The 19,181-nt window shown below is 41.0% G+C and overlaps 2 protein-coding genes across 2 annotated transcripts in view; one reads left to right on the top strand and one right to left on the bottom strand.

Moving 5' to 3' along the window:
- The first annotated feature begins 1,165 nt into the window (after positions 1-1,165).
- pld2 (phospholipase D2) overlaps positions 1,166-19,181 on the top strand; it is a 36,178-nt gene continuing 18,162 nt past the window's right edge. Inside the window, exons 1-3 of the mRNA XM_062988222.1 lie at positions 1,166-1,273; positions 9,722-9,851; positions 15,445-15,572. Coding sequence (XP_062844292.1) covers positions 9,749-9,851; positions 15,445-15,572 — 231 coding nt within the window. The 5' untranslated portion in view covers positions 1,166-1,273; positions 9,722-9,748. The remainder of the gene's footprint in view (positions 1,274-9,721; positions 9,852-15,444; positions 15,573-19,181) is intronic.
- Positions 10,347-14,804, bottom strand: LOC134303592 (uncharacterized). Its single transcript, XM_062989043.1, has 2 exons — positions 14,543-14,804; positions 10,347-12,930 (listed from the first exon to the last, which is right to left on the bottom strand). Exons 1-2 carry the CDS (start codon positions 14,554-14,556, stop codon positions 11,499-11,501), a joined length of 1,446 nt encoding a protein of 481 aa, XP_062845113.1. The 5' UTR covers positions 14,557-14,804; the 3' UTR covers positions 10,347-11,498.

The following is a 19,181-nucleotide window of genomic DNA, read 5'->3' as shown; positions in this document are numbered from 1 at the left end:
TTGGGCAGTGTGCAGTATATACTGATAATGTGTGTATTATATACTGGGGCAGTGTGCAGTGTATACTGTACAGGAACACCATTTAGTATATCCTAGGACAATTTGCATTATATACTGGTACAGCATGTAGTATATACTGGTACAGCATGTAGTATATATTGGTATATTATGAAGTGTATACTGATAGAGTATGCAGTATATATGAAAGCAGTATGCAGTATATACTGGTAAATTATGTAGTATATACTGGTACAGCATGTAGTATATACTGGTAAATTATGTAGTATATACTGGTACAGTATGTAGTATATATTGGTATATTATGAGGTGTATACTGGTACAGTATATAGTATATATCGGTATATTATAAAGTGTATACTGGTGCAGTATGTAGCATATATTGGTATATTATGTAGTATATACTGGTACAGTATGTAGTATATATTGATATATTATGAAATGTACATGGGAGCAGTATGCAGTATATATTGGTAAATTATGAAGTGTATACTGGTACAGTATGCAGAATATGTGGAAGCTGTATGCAGTACGTACGGGAGTAGTATGCAGTACATACTGGTACATTATGTAGTATGTACTGGTATAGCATGTAATATATATGGGAGCAGTATGCAGTATATATAGAAGCAGTTTGCAGTATGTACTGGTACAGTATGTAGTATATATGGGAGCAGTATGCAGTATATATTGGTATAATACGTAGTGTATACTTGTACAGTATGCAGAATATATGGGAGCAATATACATTTTGGACTGGTACAGTATGCAGTTTGTACTGGTACAGTATGCAGTATATACCGGAGCAGTATGCAGTATATATGGGAGCAGTATGCAGTATATATGGGAGCAGTATGCAGTGTATATTGGTACATTACGTAGTGTATACTTGTACAGTATGCAGTATACATGGGAGCAGTATGCCTTGTACACAGGAGCACAGTGTACACATACAGAAGCAGTGTTTATTATGGGGATGCAGGTCAGGAGCAGTCAGTAAACAGTCCACATAACAGCCAGGCTCACCTGCCACCTGCAAAACATAAGCGCGCATGCGCGATGCTGCTGCGCCTTTATTCGGGTCTTTACGGTAAATCCGGTCTCGGCGCTCTTACGTAGAAGTGAGAGCAGCCCGACTGATCTGGGGTGGATCGGTGGAAGTCGGAAAGTTTGAGGACGCAGTGGAATTTAGCATGTAGCCCCTGGATCCAGACGGATCGGATCGCCGGATGATTTTGGCTGATCTGTTTGAGGGGTGAGTAGATGATCCGGGGATGAAGATGAACTTCCTGTTGCGTTTAGAAGCGAGCAGAGGTGGAACTGGTGCATCTCACCTGGATTCACCACCACGGGGCATCTGGGTTCTTATAAAACTGCTTCTTCTGATAGAGATGATCATTATTGTTATTGTTTGGTGTGGAATAGGTGTGTTGGTTGTGTTGGTTGTGTTATCTACCTGTGGAAAGGAAAGGGTGGAGAAAGAGATGGTGTCACATGTAGAAACTTGAGAAGAATGAATATTATGAATATTTAAAAGGGAACGATTACATTTGGATGTAAGGGAATTTAGGATTGACTGTTTAATATAAGAGCATTGAAATAAAACCTTATTTTTAAAACCATTTAGGGGAAAAATCTTATTACCCATCTGGGAACTTTATGTACTCATTTGGGTTCTCATTTCATCATTCTGGACTTTCATTATTAGTGAAAAAGCTTTCAACACGTTTTCAACAATTTCAACCAGAAAACCTCATTTAAATAAATTCTAAACATTAATCTGAACGCACATCTACTTAGATTCATCGTTTGTTTTGATTAATTCGGGTTGATTATACCTGTTGACTAGCCCATACAACTAGGAGTAGTTTGGCAGCACCTTCTAGAAAGTATGTGGTCGTAAAAATGCCTCCTGCACAAGTTGCCGAAACCCAAACCGTCATCTCATACCAAGAGCAAATTCTTCAAATGTTTACCTAGAACACAGTTAACACTGTCCACAGTCAAGTAAGCTTCACATCATCACAGGACTCGAGGCTGCTGTGCAATAAAGCTTACCTGACTTTCAAGTGTTCCAGCAGCTTCTGATTTCTGTCAGACGTCTTCGTTGGCGGGTTCATGGATTGCATCTGACCAGCCAGAAGATGTTCCCATCAGGGTGAGGTGTCGGTCGTATGGGCGCCAAGACGTCACCAGCTTTTTCAGACCTAGCTTTAATCATTTAATACCTGATGAACTAGTAATCAGATTTCTGTATAGGCTACACTGCACAGGGGTGTCTAGCTTGATCAGGACTGGAGTATTCCAAATTATTTCCACCACATAAGCACTTAGTTCATTAGAATTAGACCATCGTTTCTCCTCCACCACACTTCACTCTTATCAGGATGTGTTCTACAAATTAGAATGTTGTGCAGGATCTTTCATCCTTAGTCTGCTCTTTGGTGGCATTGCACATGGTGAGCTTAGGCTTGTGTGCATCTGGAAACCTATGAAGAACCCAACTTAGAAATACTCTGTCGAGTCACATATTCCTACTTTTGACGGTTGTGGCAGCGTTATGGTCTGGGAAATGTTTCTGCGACATTCTCTGAGCTTGTTTATCCACGTGGAGGCTCTCAATCGATTTGGGTATGAATCCATCCTTGTAGATAGATCATGCTGATCCAAGTACTACCCTGTCACCCTAATTCCCCAGATTTAAACCCAGTTGAGCATCTGTGGGACCTCCTCGATGGTGGTGTTGGCTCTACGCCCCGTCCAGCAGCTGTGGGATGCACTACAGTCAGCATGGCTCCAGATACCTGTGACACCTACCAGGACCTGATTGAGTCACTCCCAGTTCGTCTAGCTGCTGTCCATGCTTACACACATCGGTTACTCTGGATATTAGCCAGTGGTCATAATAATGTGACCTGATATTTGAGTCACTGAGGGGGTATCCTCACTGGTACATGTTTTGTTCTGTTAGGAAGAACATTATGGTTCCTTAAACTCATTTATTAGGTACAACATTAAACCCTGAAAATATTTAATGGTTGATGGTTTCACCCTTATTTACTTTCATTTCTGACAGTGTCTGGTGCATTTATAATCTGTGACCACTTTATTAATCTAAAGGAACTCGCTAAATTGAGTAACTACATTTAAATATTGGGTTTGTAGTAGCGTAAGATTGATGGGTGCTGTGAAACGTTAGCCTCTTGACAGATTAATGCTTTAGGCACCGTGCCCAGGATGATTTTTGTTTCTCCAGCCAGTTTTTCTTTACATGGTCTGTCCTCGGCCTCTCAGTTTAATCGGGTTTAAAAGGCTTGTTGGAATCAACCCTGCAGTTTTTAGAGATTTGCATTGTTGTTGGCATTGCGTGATGGTGCAGCGCTGGCAGACTCTAACGTTTTAATTACGCCCAGGTTTGTTTACAGAGACATACTCACTGTCTGCTTCAGTGTCCGAACAGGAACTGGTTTATAAACAGCACCACAGTTGTCAGGTCAAAGGAAAAGTCCTTGCTTGCTTGACACTAGGTACAGTGTTGTTGGGTTTGAATGACCCACCTTGTCCTCTAATGTACTGGTCATTGTGGCCAAACTTTGCTTGACCTTTAAGGTGCTGATATTTACATTTATATTTGCAGCATTTAGCGGACGCTTTTATCCAAAGCGACTTACGGTACCGGGACAGTATACAATCCAAGCAATTGAGGGTTAAGGGCCTTGCTTAAGGGCCCAACAATGGCAACCTGACAGTGGTGGGGCTTGAACCAGCGACCTTCTGGTTATTAGTCCAGTATCTTAACTGCTAGGCTATTGGTGCGGGTGCTTCTTTCATGCGCCCCCTTAATCCCACAGTAATGTAAAGCTTGCTTGACCCGTGGCACCTGTGTTCCAGCAGCAAGAAATGGCCGTATGGGCACAGAGAAGTCACCACCTGTAGTCAATAATAATAATGACCAATGAGGAATTAAAGATGCCGTGTCATTTTAGAACCTTCTCCATCACTAATCGGTGAATCTGATTCGCTGTAGGTGTGAGGTGGCGCTTCATATAGGCATAGGCTTTGATGTTTATATAGGCTAAACAGTTGCCATAGCGATTGCATTGGGAGGCCACCCACATGCAAACATAAAGAGTAACACAGAATAAAGGAGAACATGATCACCCGCCGGTGTGTGTGTGTGTGTGTGTGTGTGTGTGTGTGTGTGTGTGTGGGTCGGTGTGTGTGTGTGTGTGTGTTTTGTGTAAGCGTGTTTGTGTTTATTGTGGGTTTTGCTGTGTGGGTTGCGTCTTTGTGAGTGTGTGAGTGAGTTTTTGAGCATGTTTATTTAGTGGTTGTTGTGTTTGTGTGTGGGTTTTTGTGTGAGTGAACATGGACGTGTGGACCGCTGGACACCAGTTACTGACAGCTTCCTTCTCATGGTTTCTTTTTGCTGTGTGACTCTTTGCTTAACGTATTTCGCAACACAGATTTGACAAGAAAGGTATTTTTAAGGTTTTTGTTCCTCGTTTGGGTTTATTTTAAATCTCGCCGCCTCCTTTATGAGACACTGTTCTCACCAGGCCAGACGGGATCTGACAGCGAGGAGAAGTCTGTGTAGAACCAGGGTGGGAAATGAGTCGAAAATGACGAGCAGAACATCATTTTTAAATCCTCCAAACAATCAGAACTTATTTAAATCTACAATTTAGAAATAGGCTTATCGGCCACATGAACACCGATTGGCCTGTTGTTCAGATAGGGGTGGGGTATTAAAGCCGGATGGGGACTCTCTTATAACTAATGCAAGTACGACCTCTGCTGGCTGATTGATGGCACCTGCACAGAGATGGGAAAAGAGTGCTGTCAGGGTGTGTCCCTCCGTACACAGGGCTGATCTGCATTGCACTCGTCAAAGTGTAGGTGAGAAAATGCATACGGCTGCTGCCCACGTGTCGGAGGGGGCGTGGGTTAGCTTCGTTCTCCTCAATCAGAGTGGGGATCGGCATTGGTGGGCAAGTGGACGCGCTTAAAGGGAGAAAAAGGGGAGAAAATGCATAAACAAAATATGTATGTATATGCATATATATAAAAGAAATAGGCTTATTGTTTGATGCGGTTCTTTCTCTTGAGTATCAATGTTGCAGCCTAGCGGTTAAGATACTGGACTAGTAAGCATACGCACGCTGGTTCAAACCCCACCACTGCCAGGTTGCCACTGTTGGGCCCTTGAGCAAGGCCCTTAACCCTGAATTTCTTAGATTGTATACTGTCACAGTACTTTGAATAAAAAGCGTCTGCTAAACGACAAAACATGTAAATGTTGCACTTTTTAGCTCAGATGTGTCGGTTGAGTTGTGAGTAGCGGTGCGTTCTGAAAGTAAACGATCATGTTTATTGTGTCCTGTATAAAACGTGCTGTCCATACTTGCGATACGTGAATTCACACCTCGTTTAAACTAAACACACGTGTCATAAACCACATTCTGTGTGCTGCATGATGGGTAAATATGCCAATAACCCACACCAATGAGACAGAATGGTCTGGAATGCAGCCGATTTCAATTCCTCTTACTCACTCCGCTCCGTCTGCAGGAAGCACAACCTGTTTCAACCAACATGGAATCGGTTCTGTTCCAGCCCGACTGAGGTCACGGTGGCAGAGGATATGAGAGGATTCCCCATACGCCCATCCCTCCCTCAGACACGACCGACCGTGTCTGCTGAGCGCCGGGCCTAGAATATTAAATCTGCTCTGCCACCCCAGTGCCAAGTATTGGTTACATTTGTGTTAGTCTGTAAATACAAACTCCACACAGGACCGACTGATGATTTATTGATGCTGCTGCGTCGGAACAGAAGTGAATCCCTACAGTCATGTTTTAAAGTCTAGTGAAGAGTAAAAAGCTCTTAAAGGAACAGTGATAGCTGCAGGGAGACAGGTAATGGCTCACACACACACACACAAGGGCGTGTGCTGTTGATACATGGAAACGAAAGAGAAGACGAGTTTGTGTATGTTCGTGGACTAGCTGCACTCGTTGCCCAAGCTGAGCTGTTGCTAAGAACGCCGAGTTTCAGGTGAACGCTAAACAGGAAATAAGAGAAGGACAAAACCAAGGGACACGGGGTCTGTTCAAAATCCATGTGAGCTGCCTCAGTAGAGAGGATTCTAATTAGATGATTAATCGAACTCATAAAAGATTATTTAGACGCACTAATTAGACAGAGATTATGGCGATTACTTCACCACAGATTTAGCTTACTAAGCTAACACACTTAGCCTCAGGTTATTCAAACCGACGGGCTGAAAAGGAGAAACGTCTCCCTCCGTGTACCGAAAAACAGCACCGTTAAACCGTCTCTCACGAGCCCCAATTTGCAAATAAACGACACTTGTGCATCAGTGAGAATTTATTTACATTTGAAAAGAACTCCGCCATGTTTGACCTCCACCCCGAAACGTCGGTTTGGACCTCTTATGTTCTCTTGAAGTCCTTGATTCACAAGGTGGCAGTGTTGCACAAATCCCACAACAAATCAACACAAATCTGAACATGAGAAGTTTCCCTGTTCTTTGTGTACTCTTGATAGCAATATATATATACATAAATAAACATTAATAAGCATACAGTGGACCCTTGACTTACGAATTTAATTGGTTCCGAAGGGCTGTCAAAATGTTTGTTAGTTAAACCTGTTTTTCACATAAGAAATAATGTAAAAACATTTAATCCCCACCAGACCTCCCAAACCCCCCCTCACCTAACCTTTCTAATGTCTTAAATGCTCTTTTTTACCAGAAACAACAATAACTCTCATATTTCTCTATTATTTCCTTTATTTCAGTAGTGTGTATTTTGTAGTAACTGCATGAAAGAAAGAATACTTTACTCAGCAATTTCCTTCTTCTCTCTCACTCACTGTCCCCTCTGCCTGATACACAGTGACACCTACCGGCAGGAGTAATTATACAACAACAAATGTAATAGATTCATTTTCTCACCACTACGCTTCCTCTGCACCTTCTTTGAGGACATTTTAATATAGAATTTTACAAAATATAAAATTCTGTCTGAATATTCGCTCACTGTGTATATATATAGAGAGAGAGAGATGGTTGGAGTCAACACGTTCGTGACGTCAAGTGTTTCGCGAATTTCTGTTCGTAATCCGAAACTTGTTCGTACGTTAAGTTGAAAAAGATCGTTCGTAACCCGAAATGTTCGTATGGTAAACCGTTCGTAACTCAAGGGTCGACTGTAATTCACTCAGCATTATTTGATTTAAATGTCTGTATGTGCACGTAAAGGTATTTTGCCATCCAGACATGTCATTGTTTACCAAGTAGGACCTTCATAATGAACGTAGCAGTATTAGTACCGTGTTCCTAATAAACTGGGCGGTGAGTTAGTTTTGTCTGCAGGTGAATTTGTTTGTTCAGTTTGAAGCTCAGTCACGTTATGAAGCCGCTTGTGTCCTGAGCTGCACCCGAACCGACTCGCATGACTAAATACCCCCCCTGCCCACATGAGGGCGTGTACGTGTAAACAGTAAACGTCACGCAGAAACGTCCACGCGGCGTCTGCTTGACCTCACAATATTACTGGAATAGCTTTAGTTTTGGAGAGTTTCGTTCAGACTTGACTCAGATGTGGGGTTTGGGGTGTGGAAATATATACACATTCACCAAAAGTATATAAACACCCCTTTTAATGACATGGTTTAAGAATGGGATGTACAAAAATCTGGTGGTCAGGTGATCACATGCTCCTCTTATCTAAGACCACGGTACATTCGCCTGCTTCGTGCCTTCTCGCCCACTAAGACCAGTACTGGTACTGCAGCCTCTGCTCTGGTGGCAGAAATCCCACATAGTTCACTTTAAAGCTTGTTGTTTTTTGGCAACACAGCAAGGCCTGAGATGGAGGAATGTGGGCGGATGTGTGGTGAGCGAGAACACCATGACTGATACTATTGTTCAAGTTAAACCCCTCTCCCACACACACACACACACAAAGGCGGCCGGTGATGGAGAGTCTCAAGTGAATAAAGGTCGAGCGCTGAAAGTTGATTACACAACAAAAACAAAAGAACTTCTTCTAGATCACGCAGACATGAGGTGCCACCAGTATGCGACCCAGTAACGTCCTGGTACCAGATTCCACAGGACACCTTCAGAGTTCTGCTGGATTCTGTGTGTTCAGGGTTGTAACACTGTGGTACATCAGGGCAAGACAGTAAAAAATAAAAACACGTCACTAATCTCAAGATACTTTAAAGTTTTGGGCTGAAATAGATCTTCCTACACTTGATAGGAACACTATATAGGGTGCAGAAAGCATTTTACACTGTATGTAGTGCATTTAAGTGTGTGTTATTAATCTGTGGGTCGTTTCTCATTTGCGGCCTCCATGACATGGAAGAATTTGGACAGTGTTGTGGCCCAGCTGACCAAAAGATTCACTTTCAGTGGTGTAGATCAGTGGTCAGTTCAGCTTCTGATACACAGCAACAGCAACAACATATTAATAATAATAATATATAATATAATATGTATAATATTTATATATAATATTGTAATATACTATAACAACAATAATAATAGTAATAATGTAGTAATAATAATAATAATGATAATTAATAAGAAAAATAATAATTATATATTATACTATATAACACTAATAATAATAATAATGTAATAAAATTAACATAGTAATTAACATTATAAATAATAAAGATAATTAGATTAATGAAAATAATAATAGTAACAGTGATGATAGTAATATTAATAATGATAAAAGTGATAATACTAATAATAATAGCAATAAATATAATATGTAATGTAATATTAAACATGATAATTTAAATTTTATAATAAAAATAATTATTATTTGTATTAGAATTATTATTATAAAGATGATAATGATCTTAATCTTAAAATTATAATAATAATAATAATGTTAATAATATTATTGTAATGAAAACGGTAATAATATTAATACATATATTAGTAATTACGTAATAAAGATGAGAATAGTAATAATGATTATATGATAATATAGTGATAATAAAAATATAATAATAATATTTATAATTAATTATTATAATGAAAAAATAACAATAAGAATGATCATAGTAATAATGACCAAATATAAAAATAATAATACTAATATTACAAATAATTATAATGAAATATAATAATAATAATATGTTATACTATATAACACATAATAATAATAATTTAATAGAATTAACATTATAATAATAAAGATAATAATTAATAATTAAAATAACAATAATAATAACAATAATGATACTGGTAATATAAATAATGACAAGTGATAATATTAATAATAATAGCAATGAATATCATATACTTAATTAAATATTAAATATGATGATTTAAATGAATAACAAGTGTTATTAGAATTATTATTATAAAGATGATAATAATCTTAATCTTAAAATATAATGAAATTATAATGATAATATTAATATATTAGTAATTACACAGTAAAGATAATAAAAATTAGAATAATAATGATGATGATGATGATGATGAAGTGATCTGTGATACTGTGTGTGTGTGTGTGTGTGTGTGTGTGTGTGTGTGTGTGTGTGTGTGTGTGTGTGTGTGTGTGTGTGTGTGTGTGTGTGTGTGTGTGTGTGTGTGTGTGTGTGTGTGTGTGTGTGTGTGTGTGTGTGTGTGTGTGTGTGAGAACAGGTAAAGCCGTGACCGGTCAGTAGCATCATGGCGAGTCCGGAGATAAACACCAAGAACAAATGGTCCAACACTGATGAGAGTCTGTGTTGTTTAACTGAAGATCAGCTGGACTCCATCAGAAACAACAGCGGTAAGAATAAATAATAAATACTTTTTGCTGAACTAAAGTTTTATCTCATACATTTATTATTACCACGGCGGTTTGGGCAGTTTGAGGAATCAGACTTAATGGCAGAAGGTTCAGATGTAAAAAAATCACGCCGTTCGTGTACTCGTTTACCCATCGACTTTCTTAAGATTCGTCAGAGCCATTTAAGGTGGAAATGCTGAATACTGGGAGGTTAAGGGGTTAATAATAAACTGTTTGAGCGAGTGTTCTGTTCGCGTCTGTGTATTTAAGGATAAGTGATGAGAGCGCAGGTCATGTGACGTCCGTTTTATACACACACAAACACGCACAGCCGTACATACTTTCATTCTTACATACAGTGACACAAATGAAGGTAACACACCCAGCCATGCTCTAAATGGGCACAAATTTCCACAGACATTCTGCAAATTCTTGTGAGAAGCTTTCTTATAAGAGTGGCTGATGTTCTAGCTAAAGAAATCACACAGAGGTCACTTTGTTTTAAAAGCATTTATTTTTGAAACATGATGTCCAACAAGCTCATGGCCAGGTGTCCAAATACTTTTGGCTATATAGTGCAGCTTAGATGTTGACAGTGTTTTGGATAAACTGAAAACTGTCAAGGCTGCAGTTAGAATAACAAAGTGCTTATCAGACCTGCAGACTGGAGCCGCACGCACACACTTCTGTGGACTTTAGTTCACCCCACAGCTTTGGCAGCACAGGCTACACGACTGGCCACTGAACCATTTTTGTGTTGATTCGTTTTACGTCCGTCTCTAAAATCTATGCATGCACTAGTTGGTAAGCAGTGGTTTTTGATAGCTAGATTACTGTAGCCTACTTAGCAGCAAGTTAAAACACATAATCAGCATATAAAAAAAACAGAGAGAGAAAGCTTGCTGGACATCCCAGGGATTCCCTTTGACCAAGCTGATGCTGGACAATAAGGCCTGCCTTACAATCTACGTTTCAAATAATTGCAGAAAGTGGAGTTAAGGCCGGGCTACTTCACCCAGGCTACTGTAGTAGCAGCCTTCAATCCCATGGCGATGTCAAGCTTGATTGACTGTGGACAATGTCAACCATGTAGAAATTTGAGTCATTGAGACTGAGATATAAGGCGTTTATACTGGAACTAGAAATCTTTGGTTGCATCCAAGAGTTCTGGTACTGGAACTGGAATAAATGGTCCCAAAACCACAATATGCTTTGCTACTAGATTTGAAACCTTGGCTGCAGGAATGGAGACCTTTGATGGCAAAACTAGAACTACTGCAGCTGGTGCTTTTAATACTGGAACTTGGAACTTCAGTACTGGAGTCTTTGGTGCTGAAATTGTTGCTTTTGATGGTAGGACTAAAGTCTTTTGTACTGAAATGGTGTCTTTTGTTGGCAGAACTAGAGTCTTTGGTGCTGAAATAGAAGCCTTTGGAGTGAGTTTTGATACTGAGACTTGCTGGATTCTCTGGAACTGCTGTAGATGTAGTGGAAGTGGAACCTTGGTACTGGTATTGGAATTAAAAGCCCAGCTAGAGGCTTCAGTTTTGGAGTAAGAGCTCTTGGTACTCATCTGGTACCCAATCAAAAGTTCAGGTACCCTGTGCAGTTGAAAAAGACCCTTAATTATTTATCGATCGTTACTCTTTACATGCGGTTCTTCCCATACCAGCACTGCCAGGCCAAGTGGTTGTATTCTCCACATGTATAGCATTGGTTGGGGTCGGCCTCTGCGTCTCCGCCCGGTCTCCTGCATTGGGCTTTAGTGTGGCCTGACCTACCGCAGTTGAAACAGTCATTCATACTGTTAGCCTCCATCAGCATGCTGTCGAGAATCATTGCGTTCTGCAGCATATTGTTGTAATTCTTAGGTATCTGCAGCAGCAGGTTCCGGTACTTCTTGCTTGCTTTCTCGATGACGTTGTAGAGAAAATGCAGGTCGTTCTGACTGGGCTCTGTTTTATCCACCCCGTACGAGCAGTACAGCTTGAACTTCTCCTGACAGTACTCCCTAAAGGACTCGTCGTCAGTTTGCGTTCGGAAGTAGTACAGTGTGAACTGGTTCGTCCCAGGCCCTAGAGCTTCTGAGATACACCAGTGAAGCTTTTTTATCAGTCTCCACAACGTTTCCGAGTTGAGAAGATCAGCCTCCGACCAATCCTTCTTGCTGAAGTTCTTTTCTACTGCCTTCCGAGCCTCCCGGGGGCATTTCAGCAAGACGGCTTGGATGATTTCGCTAGGACGACATCGTAATTTAAGGCAATCTCGTATCTTGATCCAGAAATCGTAGTTGGAGTGATTGTGCTGCAAGTCTGGGAAGTAATTGAGGAAGTAATCTGTCATACCAACGTCTCTGTACGTCCCACCCACTGGAATGACCGGCAGGTCTGAGTCAAAAGACCGATCAAGATCGGTTTGAGATTGATGAGCCACCTCGTCTTTCAGTTCCGCGTTTTCTTCTTTCAACTTCTTGAGCTTGGAGCTAAGCGATTGCATCTTGGCTGCATCACGATGAGAATTATTAGACTGATCAGTTATGGTTTGAGATTGATGAGCCACCTCGTCTTTCAGTTCCACGTTTTCTTCTGTCAGGCTCCTAAGCTTGAAGCTCAGCGATTGGATCTTGGCTGCATCACGATAAGAATTTTCCGACTGATCAGTTATGGTCTGATATTGACGAGCCACCTCATATTTCAGTCGCACGTTTTCTTGTTCTTGTTTCTGGAGTCTCAGCCTCAGCGAGTTCAGCTCATCCTCTTGGGACTTTATTTTGGACTCGAGCTCCAACCTGTTGCAATGACTCCTGTCCAGTTGCTTGATTGCTCGGTCGTACTCGGAGGCCATGATTCTCACGGCCGCTTTGGCTTTCTTTTTACCCTCGTCGAGCTGCGTCCACCAGGCGCTGCGCTCTGCTGTGCTCCCGTTGATCGGGTAGGTTCCCTTTTTTAATTTGGCTAAAGGCTTGAAGTTCTCCTTGCTTCCCTGATGCCTTAATCCGAAGCACAGGACCATTTCTCCTGGCAGGTACTTTGGATGGTAGATTGAGAGGTAATCAGACATGTTGGGGTGCTTTTTTAACCTGCAAAAGTAAATTAAAGGTGGTTAATTAAAAAAAAAAAAAAAACACAATCCTTACATTGAAGAGGTCACATTTTTTATTTCAAACAACAACAAAAAAAATGGCATAGATCATGGAGGTGCGACACGGTCTTGGGGGCAACCACTTTTAAAGAAATCTTGGTGCTCAGATCCTTTACTCCAGTGTCAGAGGAAACTTCTGTTTTATTATAGGCTGAGCTGAGTTTATATAGCTGACGTGCACGTGAGAATGTGAGCCTAGGTCTTGGCATAGTGAAATTTTAATGGTAGAGCCCAAAGACAATTATTCACGAGCATAGCCCAGAACCAAGTATCTCTGTTACAACACAGAGGCCAGAGGAGAAAAGACAAGTCACCAAAAGTTTATGGACACCTTGATATTTTACCTAACAGTCTTCTATTTTAAAAATCTAACTGAGTAGGGCAAGCTTCTTGGAAACGATGGACCGTTATACCATTGGTAGGCTAATTAGCTGCATAATTTCAGATACATGGATATCACGTCTGTCACGAAGCTGTGGAAGAATCTTGGCCCACTCTTTTTTTATGTCGCAAAATTGCTTTAATTAAGCCAAACTAGCAGCAGCAGCCGTTCTAGAATATTCTTCCACAGTCAGGGCTTCGACTAGGCCACTCCAAAACCTTCCTCATGTCTCTTTTTAATACCATTCAGAGTTAAAGTTTATGTGCTTACAGCTATCTGCTGTTGTGGACAAGTGAACCATGTTGGAGAAAAAATAATATTATTTGAATTATTACTGTCTGTATTAATTATCAGAAGCCACATTTACATTTCAACTTAAATAGAACCAGACAACATGTCGTAATAATACGGTAAAGCACCGGCTGGTTAAAAACAAACCTCAATAACTAGGTTACACTTCAAATAACCTTTTAAATGGTTTAAATACATTTTAATAGCTCTTGTATTGCTATTTTTATAGGGATATTGTCATCATACTAAAGTGAAGCTCAAACATTAGTAGGACGTGTGATGACGACACCGTTCGATTAGTTGTAAACAAGTCTGAACATGTCAGAAGAAAGGAAAGCACCAATAATTCTGCAGTTATTAAAAGTTTGTCGTCATTAGAACAAACATAACGACAATTATTCTGCTGTTATAATTCTGCTGTTGTTAGAACAAACATAACAACAATAATTCTCCTGTTATTAGAATAAACATAACAACAATAATTCTCCTGTTATTAGAATAAACATAACAACAATAATTCTCCTGTTATTAGAATAAACATAACAACAATAATTCTCCTGTTATTAGAATAAACATAACAACAATAATTCTCCTGTTATTAGAATAAACATAACAACAATAATTCTCCTGTTATTAGAATAAACATAACAACAATAATTCTCCTGTTATTAGAATAAACATAACAACAATAATTCTGCTGTTATTAGAATAAATACAACTTAATACAACAGTACAGGAATGAAAACCAGGTGTTGCTTTAGATTAACAGGCTAAAACCATCAAACAGCAAAGCCATGTTTCCTGTTTTTGTAGAAGGTCCGCCTGTGTCTCAGAAAGAGGAAAGAAAAAACTTAAACCCAACAGAAGACTCCGTTACCTGAAAGAAAACATCTCGATGAAGAAGAGTCCGGATCTTAATAAGATCTGAGATCTGAGTTTTATGAAGCTCCAAGACGAAGAGGTTCTGCCAGTTTCCGAGTGCTGTGGTATAAAGAACTGAATCCTGTAGCCACGTTGACTGTTTAAGATTCGGACGCGGTGTGGTGGATTCAAAATAAAAATAATAATAATAATAAACCAGTAAAACCGAGCGAGACCCGAGTGTAGCACGAGGTGCCCCGATGTCGTCCACCACTGATAAGCAGGAGAGCAAACTGCACAAACCCTGTCTGCTCCTCTTTACATAATTCTCCTCCCCTTGGGGCCGTCGGGGACTTTCCACTGTAGGTTCCATTACTCATCTAAACACATCTGAGTTTTTCGTTTTAATCAAATGTTCTCTCTACTTATGCTGCTGTTATATTTAATAACATTTTACCTGCAGGTCAGGCTTGGTGCGAATTATACCATTGTGGGGGGTCAACTAGGGATGAACACACAAGTTAGATACCACATCTTTAATGTTGAAAGAACTATGGTTCTTAACACAGAAGTTACATACCACAGCTTTAATACTGAGGGATCTAAACACAGACTTTACATTCCACAGCTACATTTACTTTTGTACTGTTTTTGTTTAATAATAATAAATAATAATTTACTGTGCAATAACAGAGGCAAGCAAAAATTGATTATTTTACTTGACACGTCCACTTTCAGTCCCTAAACAATAAAATACTACATGCTTTGTGTGTGTGTGTGTGGCAACAAGATAAATCCACAATCTCATGCACACAAGACAAGGTCAACGTAGGTCAAAGTGTTCTTTGGGAAAAATATAGATGATAAATTTAAAATGATCTTACAGTGTGTGTGTGCGTGTGTGTGTTTGCGTTTTAGATGAGCGTGAGTTTTTCGTGGTGCATCACCTGAATGATCTAAAGGAGAAAGCAGTACCACCACTGCTGAATAACACACCCATCACCTGCAGAGTGGAAAACACTGAGAGATACACAACTCGCTCCAAGGTCTGTGTGTGTGTGTGTGTGTGTGTGTGTGTGTCTATAGCTGTGTGTTTGTGTGTGTCTATAGCTGTGTGTTTGTGTGTGTCTATATCTGTGTGTTTGTGTGTGTCTATATCTGTGTGTTTGTGTGTGTCTATAGCTGTGTGTTTGTGTGTGTCTATAGCTGTGTGTTTGTGTGTGTCTATATCTGTGTGTTTGTGTGTGTCTATAGCTGTGTGTTTGTGTGTGTCTATATCTGTGTCTTTGTGGGGTGGGGGTCTGTCTGTGTTTGCCTATGTATGTACAGTGTATCACAAAAGTGAGTACACCCCTCACATTTCTGCAAATATTTCATTATATCTTTTCATGGGACAACACTATAGACATGAAACTTGGATATAACTTAGAGCAGTCAGTGTACAGCTTGTATAGCAGTGTAGATTTACTGTCTTCTGAAAATAACTCAACACACAGCCATTAATGTCTAAATAGCTGGCAACATAAGTGAGTACACCCCACAGTGAACATGTCCAAATTGTGCCCAAATGTGTCGTTGTCCCTCCCTGGTGTCATGTGTCAAGGTCCCAGGTGTAAATGGGGAGCAGGGCTGTTAAATTTGGTGTTTTGGGTACAATTCTCTCATACTGGCCACTGGATATTCAACATGGCACCTCATGGCAAAGAACTCTCTGAGGATATGAGAAATAGAATTGTTGCTCTCCACAAAGATGGCCTGGGCTATAAGAAGATTGCTAACACCCTGAAACTGAGCTACAGCATGGTGGCCAAGGTCATACAGCGGTTTTCCAGGACAGGTTCCACTCGGAACAGGCTTCGCCAGGGTCGACCAAAGAAGTTGAGTCCACGTGTTCGGCGTCATATCCAGAGGTTGGCTTTAAAAAATAGACACATGAGTGCTGCCAGCATTGCTGCAGAGGTTGAAGACGTGGGAGGTCGGCCTGTCAGTGCTCAGACCATACGCCGCACAATGCATCAACTCGGTCTGCATGGTCGTCATCCCAGAAGGAAGCTGACGCACAAGAAAGCCCGCAAACAGTTTGCTGAAGACAAGCAGTCCAAGAACATGGATTACTGGAATGCCCTGTGGTCTGACGACACCAAGATAAACTTGTTTGGCTCAGATGGTGTCCAGCATGTGTGGCGGCGCCCTGGTGATAAGTACCAAGACAACTGTATCTTGCCTACAGTCAAGCATGGTGATGGTAGCATCATGGTCTTGGGCTGCATGAGTGTTGCTGGCACTGGGGAGCTGCAGTTCATTGAGGGAAACATGAATTCCAACATGTACTGTGACATTCTGAAACAGAGCATGATCCCCTCCCTTTGAAAACTGGGCCTCATGGCAGTTTTCCAACAGGATAACGACCCCAAACACAACCTCCAAGATGACAACTGCCTTGCTGAGGAAGCTGAAGGTAAAGGTGATGGACTAAACCCAATTGAGCACCTGTGGCGCATCCTCAAGTGGAAGGTGGAGGAGTTCAAGGTGTCTAACATCCACCAGCTCCGTGATGTCATCATGGAGGAGTGGAAGAGGATTCCAGTAGCAACCTGTGCAGCTCTGGTTGATTCCATGCCCAGGAAGGTTAAGGCAGTGCTGGATAATAATGGTGGTCACACAAAATATTGACACTTTGGGCACAATTTGGACATGTTCACTGTGGGGTGTACTCACTTATGTTGCCAACCATTTAGACATTAATGGCTGTGTGTTGAGTTATTTTCAGAAGACAGTAAATCTACACTGCTATACAAGCTGTACACTGACTACTCTAAGTTATATCCAAGTTTCATGTCTATAGTGTTGTCCCATGAAAAGATATAATAAAATATTTGCAGAAATGTGAGGGGTGTACTCACTTTTGTGATACACTGTATGTATGTATGTCTGGGTCTGTGGATATATGTCTGTGGATCTAGGTATGTGGGTCTGGGCCTGTGAGTCTGTGCATGCTTATATGTAGAGTAGCAGCAGTAGAAGAAAGAAAAACAGTAGTATTAATACGTAATAAGTAATTAAAATTATTTACACAGAAAAATTATTTACACTCTAAAAGATAAAAAATAAAATCTTTGCTCTCTTGTGAAGTGAATTTACATTTTTGCTTTAAATATTAACTGTGTGTGTGCATATGCTGCATAGTTCGTGTGTGACCCGTAGTCCTGTGTTTGTGTGTGCTCAGTCTTTTCCAGTTCTGTGGTGTGTGATGGAGGCCACAGCTCTAGGAAAAAAGCTGTTCCTTAGTCTATTTGGGCGTGCTTTTATTGTCCTGAATCGTTTGCCTGATGGTAGTAGCTGGAACAGTGTGTGTCCGGGGTGTGTGGTGTCTTTGATGATGCTGCTAGCCTTCTTCCTGAGTCGGCCAGCATACAACACGTCCAGGTGTGAAAGCTCTGTGCCAATAATCCATTGAGCTTTTTTCACTATGCGATGCAGATCCTTACGCTCGGCGGCAGTGCAGCTTGAATACCACACTGTGAAATTGCTGGTCAGAATACTTTCTATTGTGCTCTTATAGAAGTTTACTAGTAGTTTCTGTGGTAGCTTGGCCTTTTTCAGCTTTCTGAGAAAGAAGAGTCTTTGTTGAGCTTTCTTAATCAGGTGTGAGGTGTTAACGGTCCATGTCAGCTGGTCAGACATGTAGACTCCGAGGAATTTCAGGCTTTCCACAATCTCCACCTTGTCTCCATTGATGTGCAGGGGGAGGTGGTCTATCTCCTTTGTCCTTCGAAAGTCAATGACGATCTCCTTTGTCTTTGAGGTGTTAAGAGCCAGGTTGTTTAATCTACACCAATCAGACAAGTGAGCTACCTCCTGCCTGTAGGCCATCTCCTGATTGTTGGAGATCAGTCCGACTATTGTTGTGTCATCTGCAAATTTAATTATTCTGTTGGAATTGTGAATGGGGGAACAGTCCTGTGTAAAAAGTGTGAAAAGCATAGGGCTTAACACACAACCCTGCGGAGTTCCTGTGTTTACAATGAGGGTGGAGGAGGTGTGGTTGCCAATTTTGACCTTTTGTGGACGTCCAGTGAGAAAGTCCATAATCCAGGTACACATTGAGGAAGTCAGGCCCAGGTTCACCAGTTTGCTGACCAGTTTCTTGGGGATGATCGTGTTAAATGCGGAGCTAAAGTCCACAAATAGAATCCTTACATAGCTGTCAGGTTCCTCCAAATGTGTTAGTGCGGTGTGGAGTGCTGTTGTGATGGCGTCCTCTGTGGAGCGATTTGGTCGGTAGGCAAACTGATACATGTCCAGGCCAGGTGGGATGACTGTTTTGATGTGTGAAAGCACCAGCTTCTCAAAGCATTTCATGACTATGGGTGTTAAAGCCACTGGACGATAGTCATTCAGGCACGATGAAGCTGATTTCTTGGGTACAGGAACGATGGTGGAGGATTTGAGACATGTTGGGACAGCAGCTTGTTGGAGTGAGAGATTAAATATGTTGGTAAACACCTCTGTAAGCTGGTCGGCACATGCTTTCAGCACCCGGCCGGGAACTCCATCTGGACCTGCTGCTTTGCTTGCATTGACTTTCCTCAGGGTGGTTCTGACCTGATGGTGGTTTAGAACCAGTGTTGGTCCTCCAGCAGCTGGGTTGCTAA

The sequence above is a fragment of the Trichomycterus rosablanca genome, chromosome 26 (assembly GCF_030014385.1).
Source record: "Trichomycterus rosablanca isolate fTriRos1 chromosome 26, fTriRos1.hap1, whole genome shotgun sequence".
In the NCBI taxonomy this organism is placed as follows: Eukaryota; Metazoa; Chordata; class Actinopteri; order Siluriformes; family Trichomycteridae; genus Trichomycterus; species Trichomycterus rosablanca.
The sequence above is the reverse complement of the archived record's forward strand: the minus strand, read 5'-3'. Positions and strand labels throughout refer to the sequence as shown.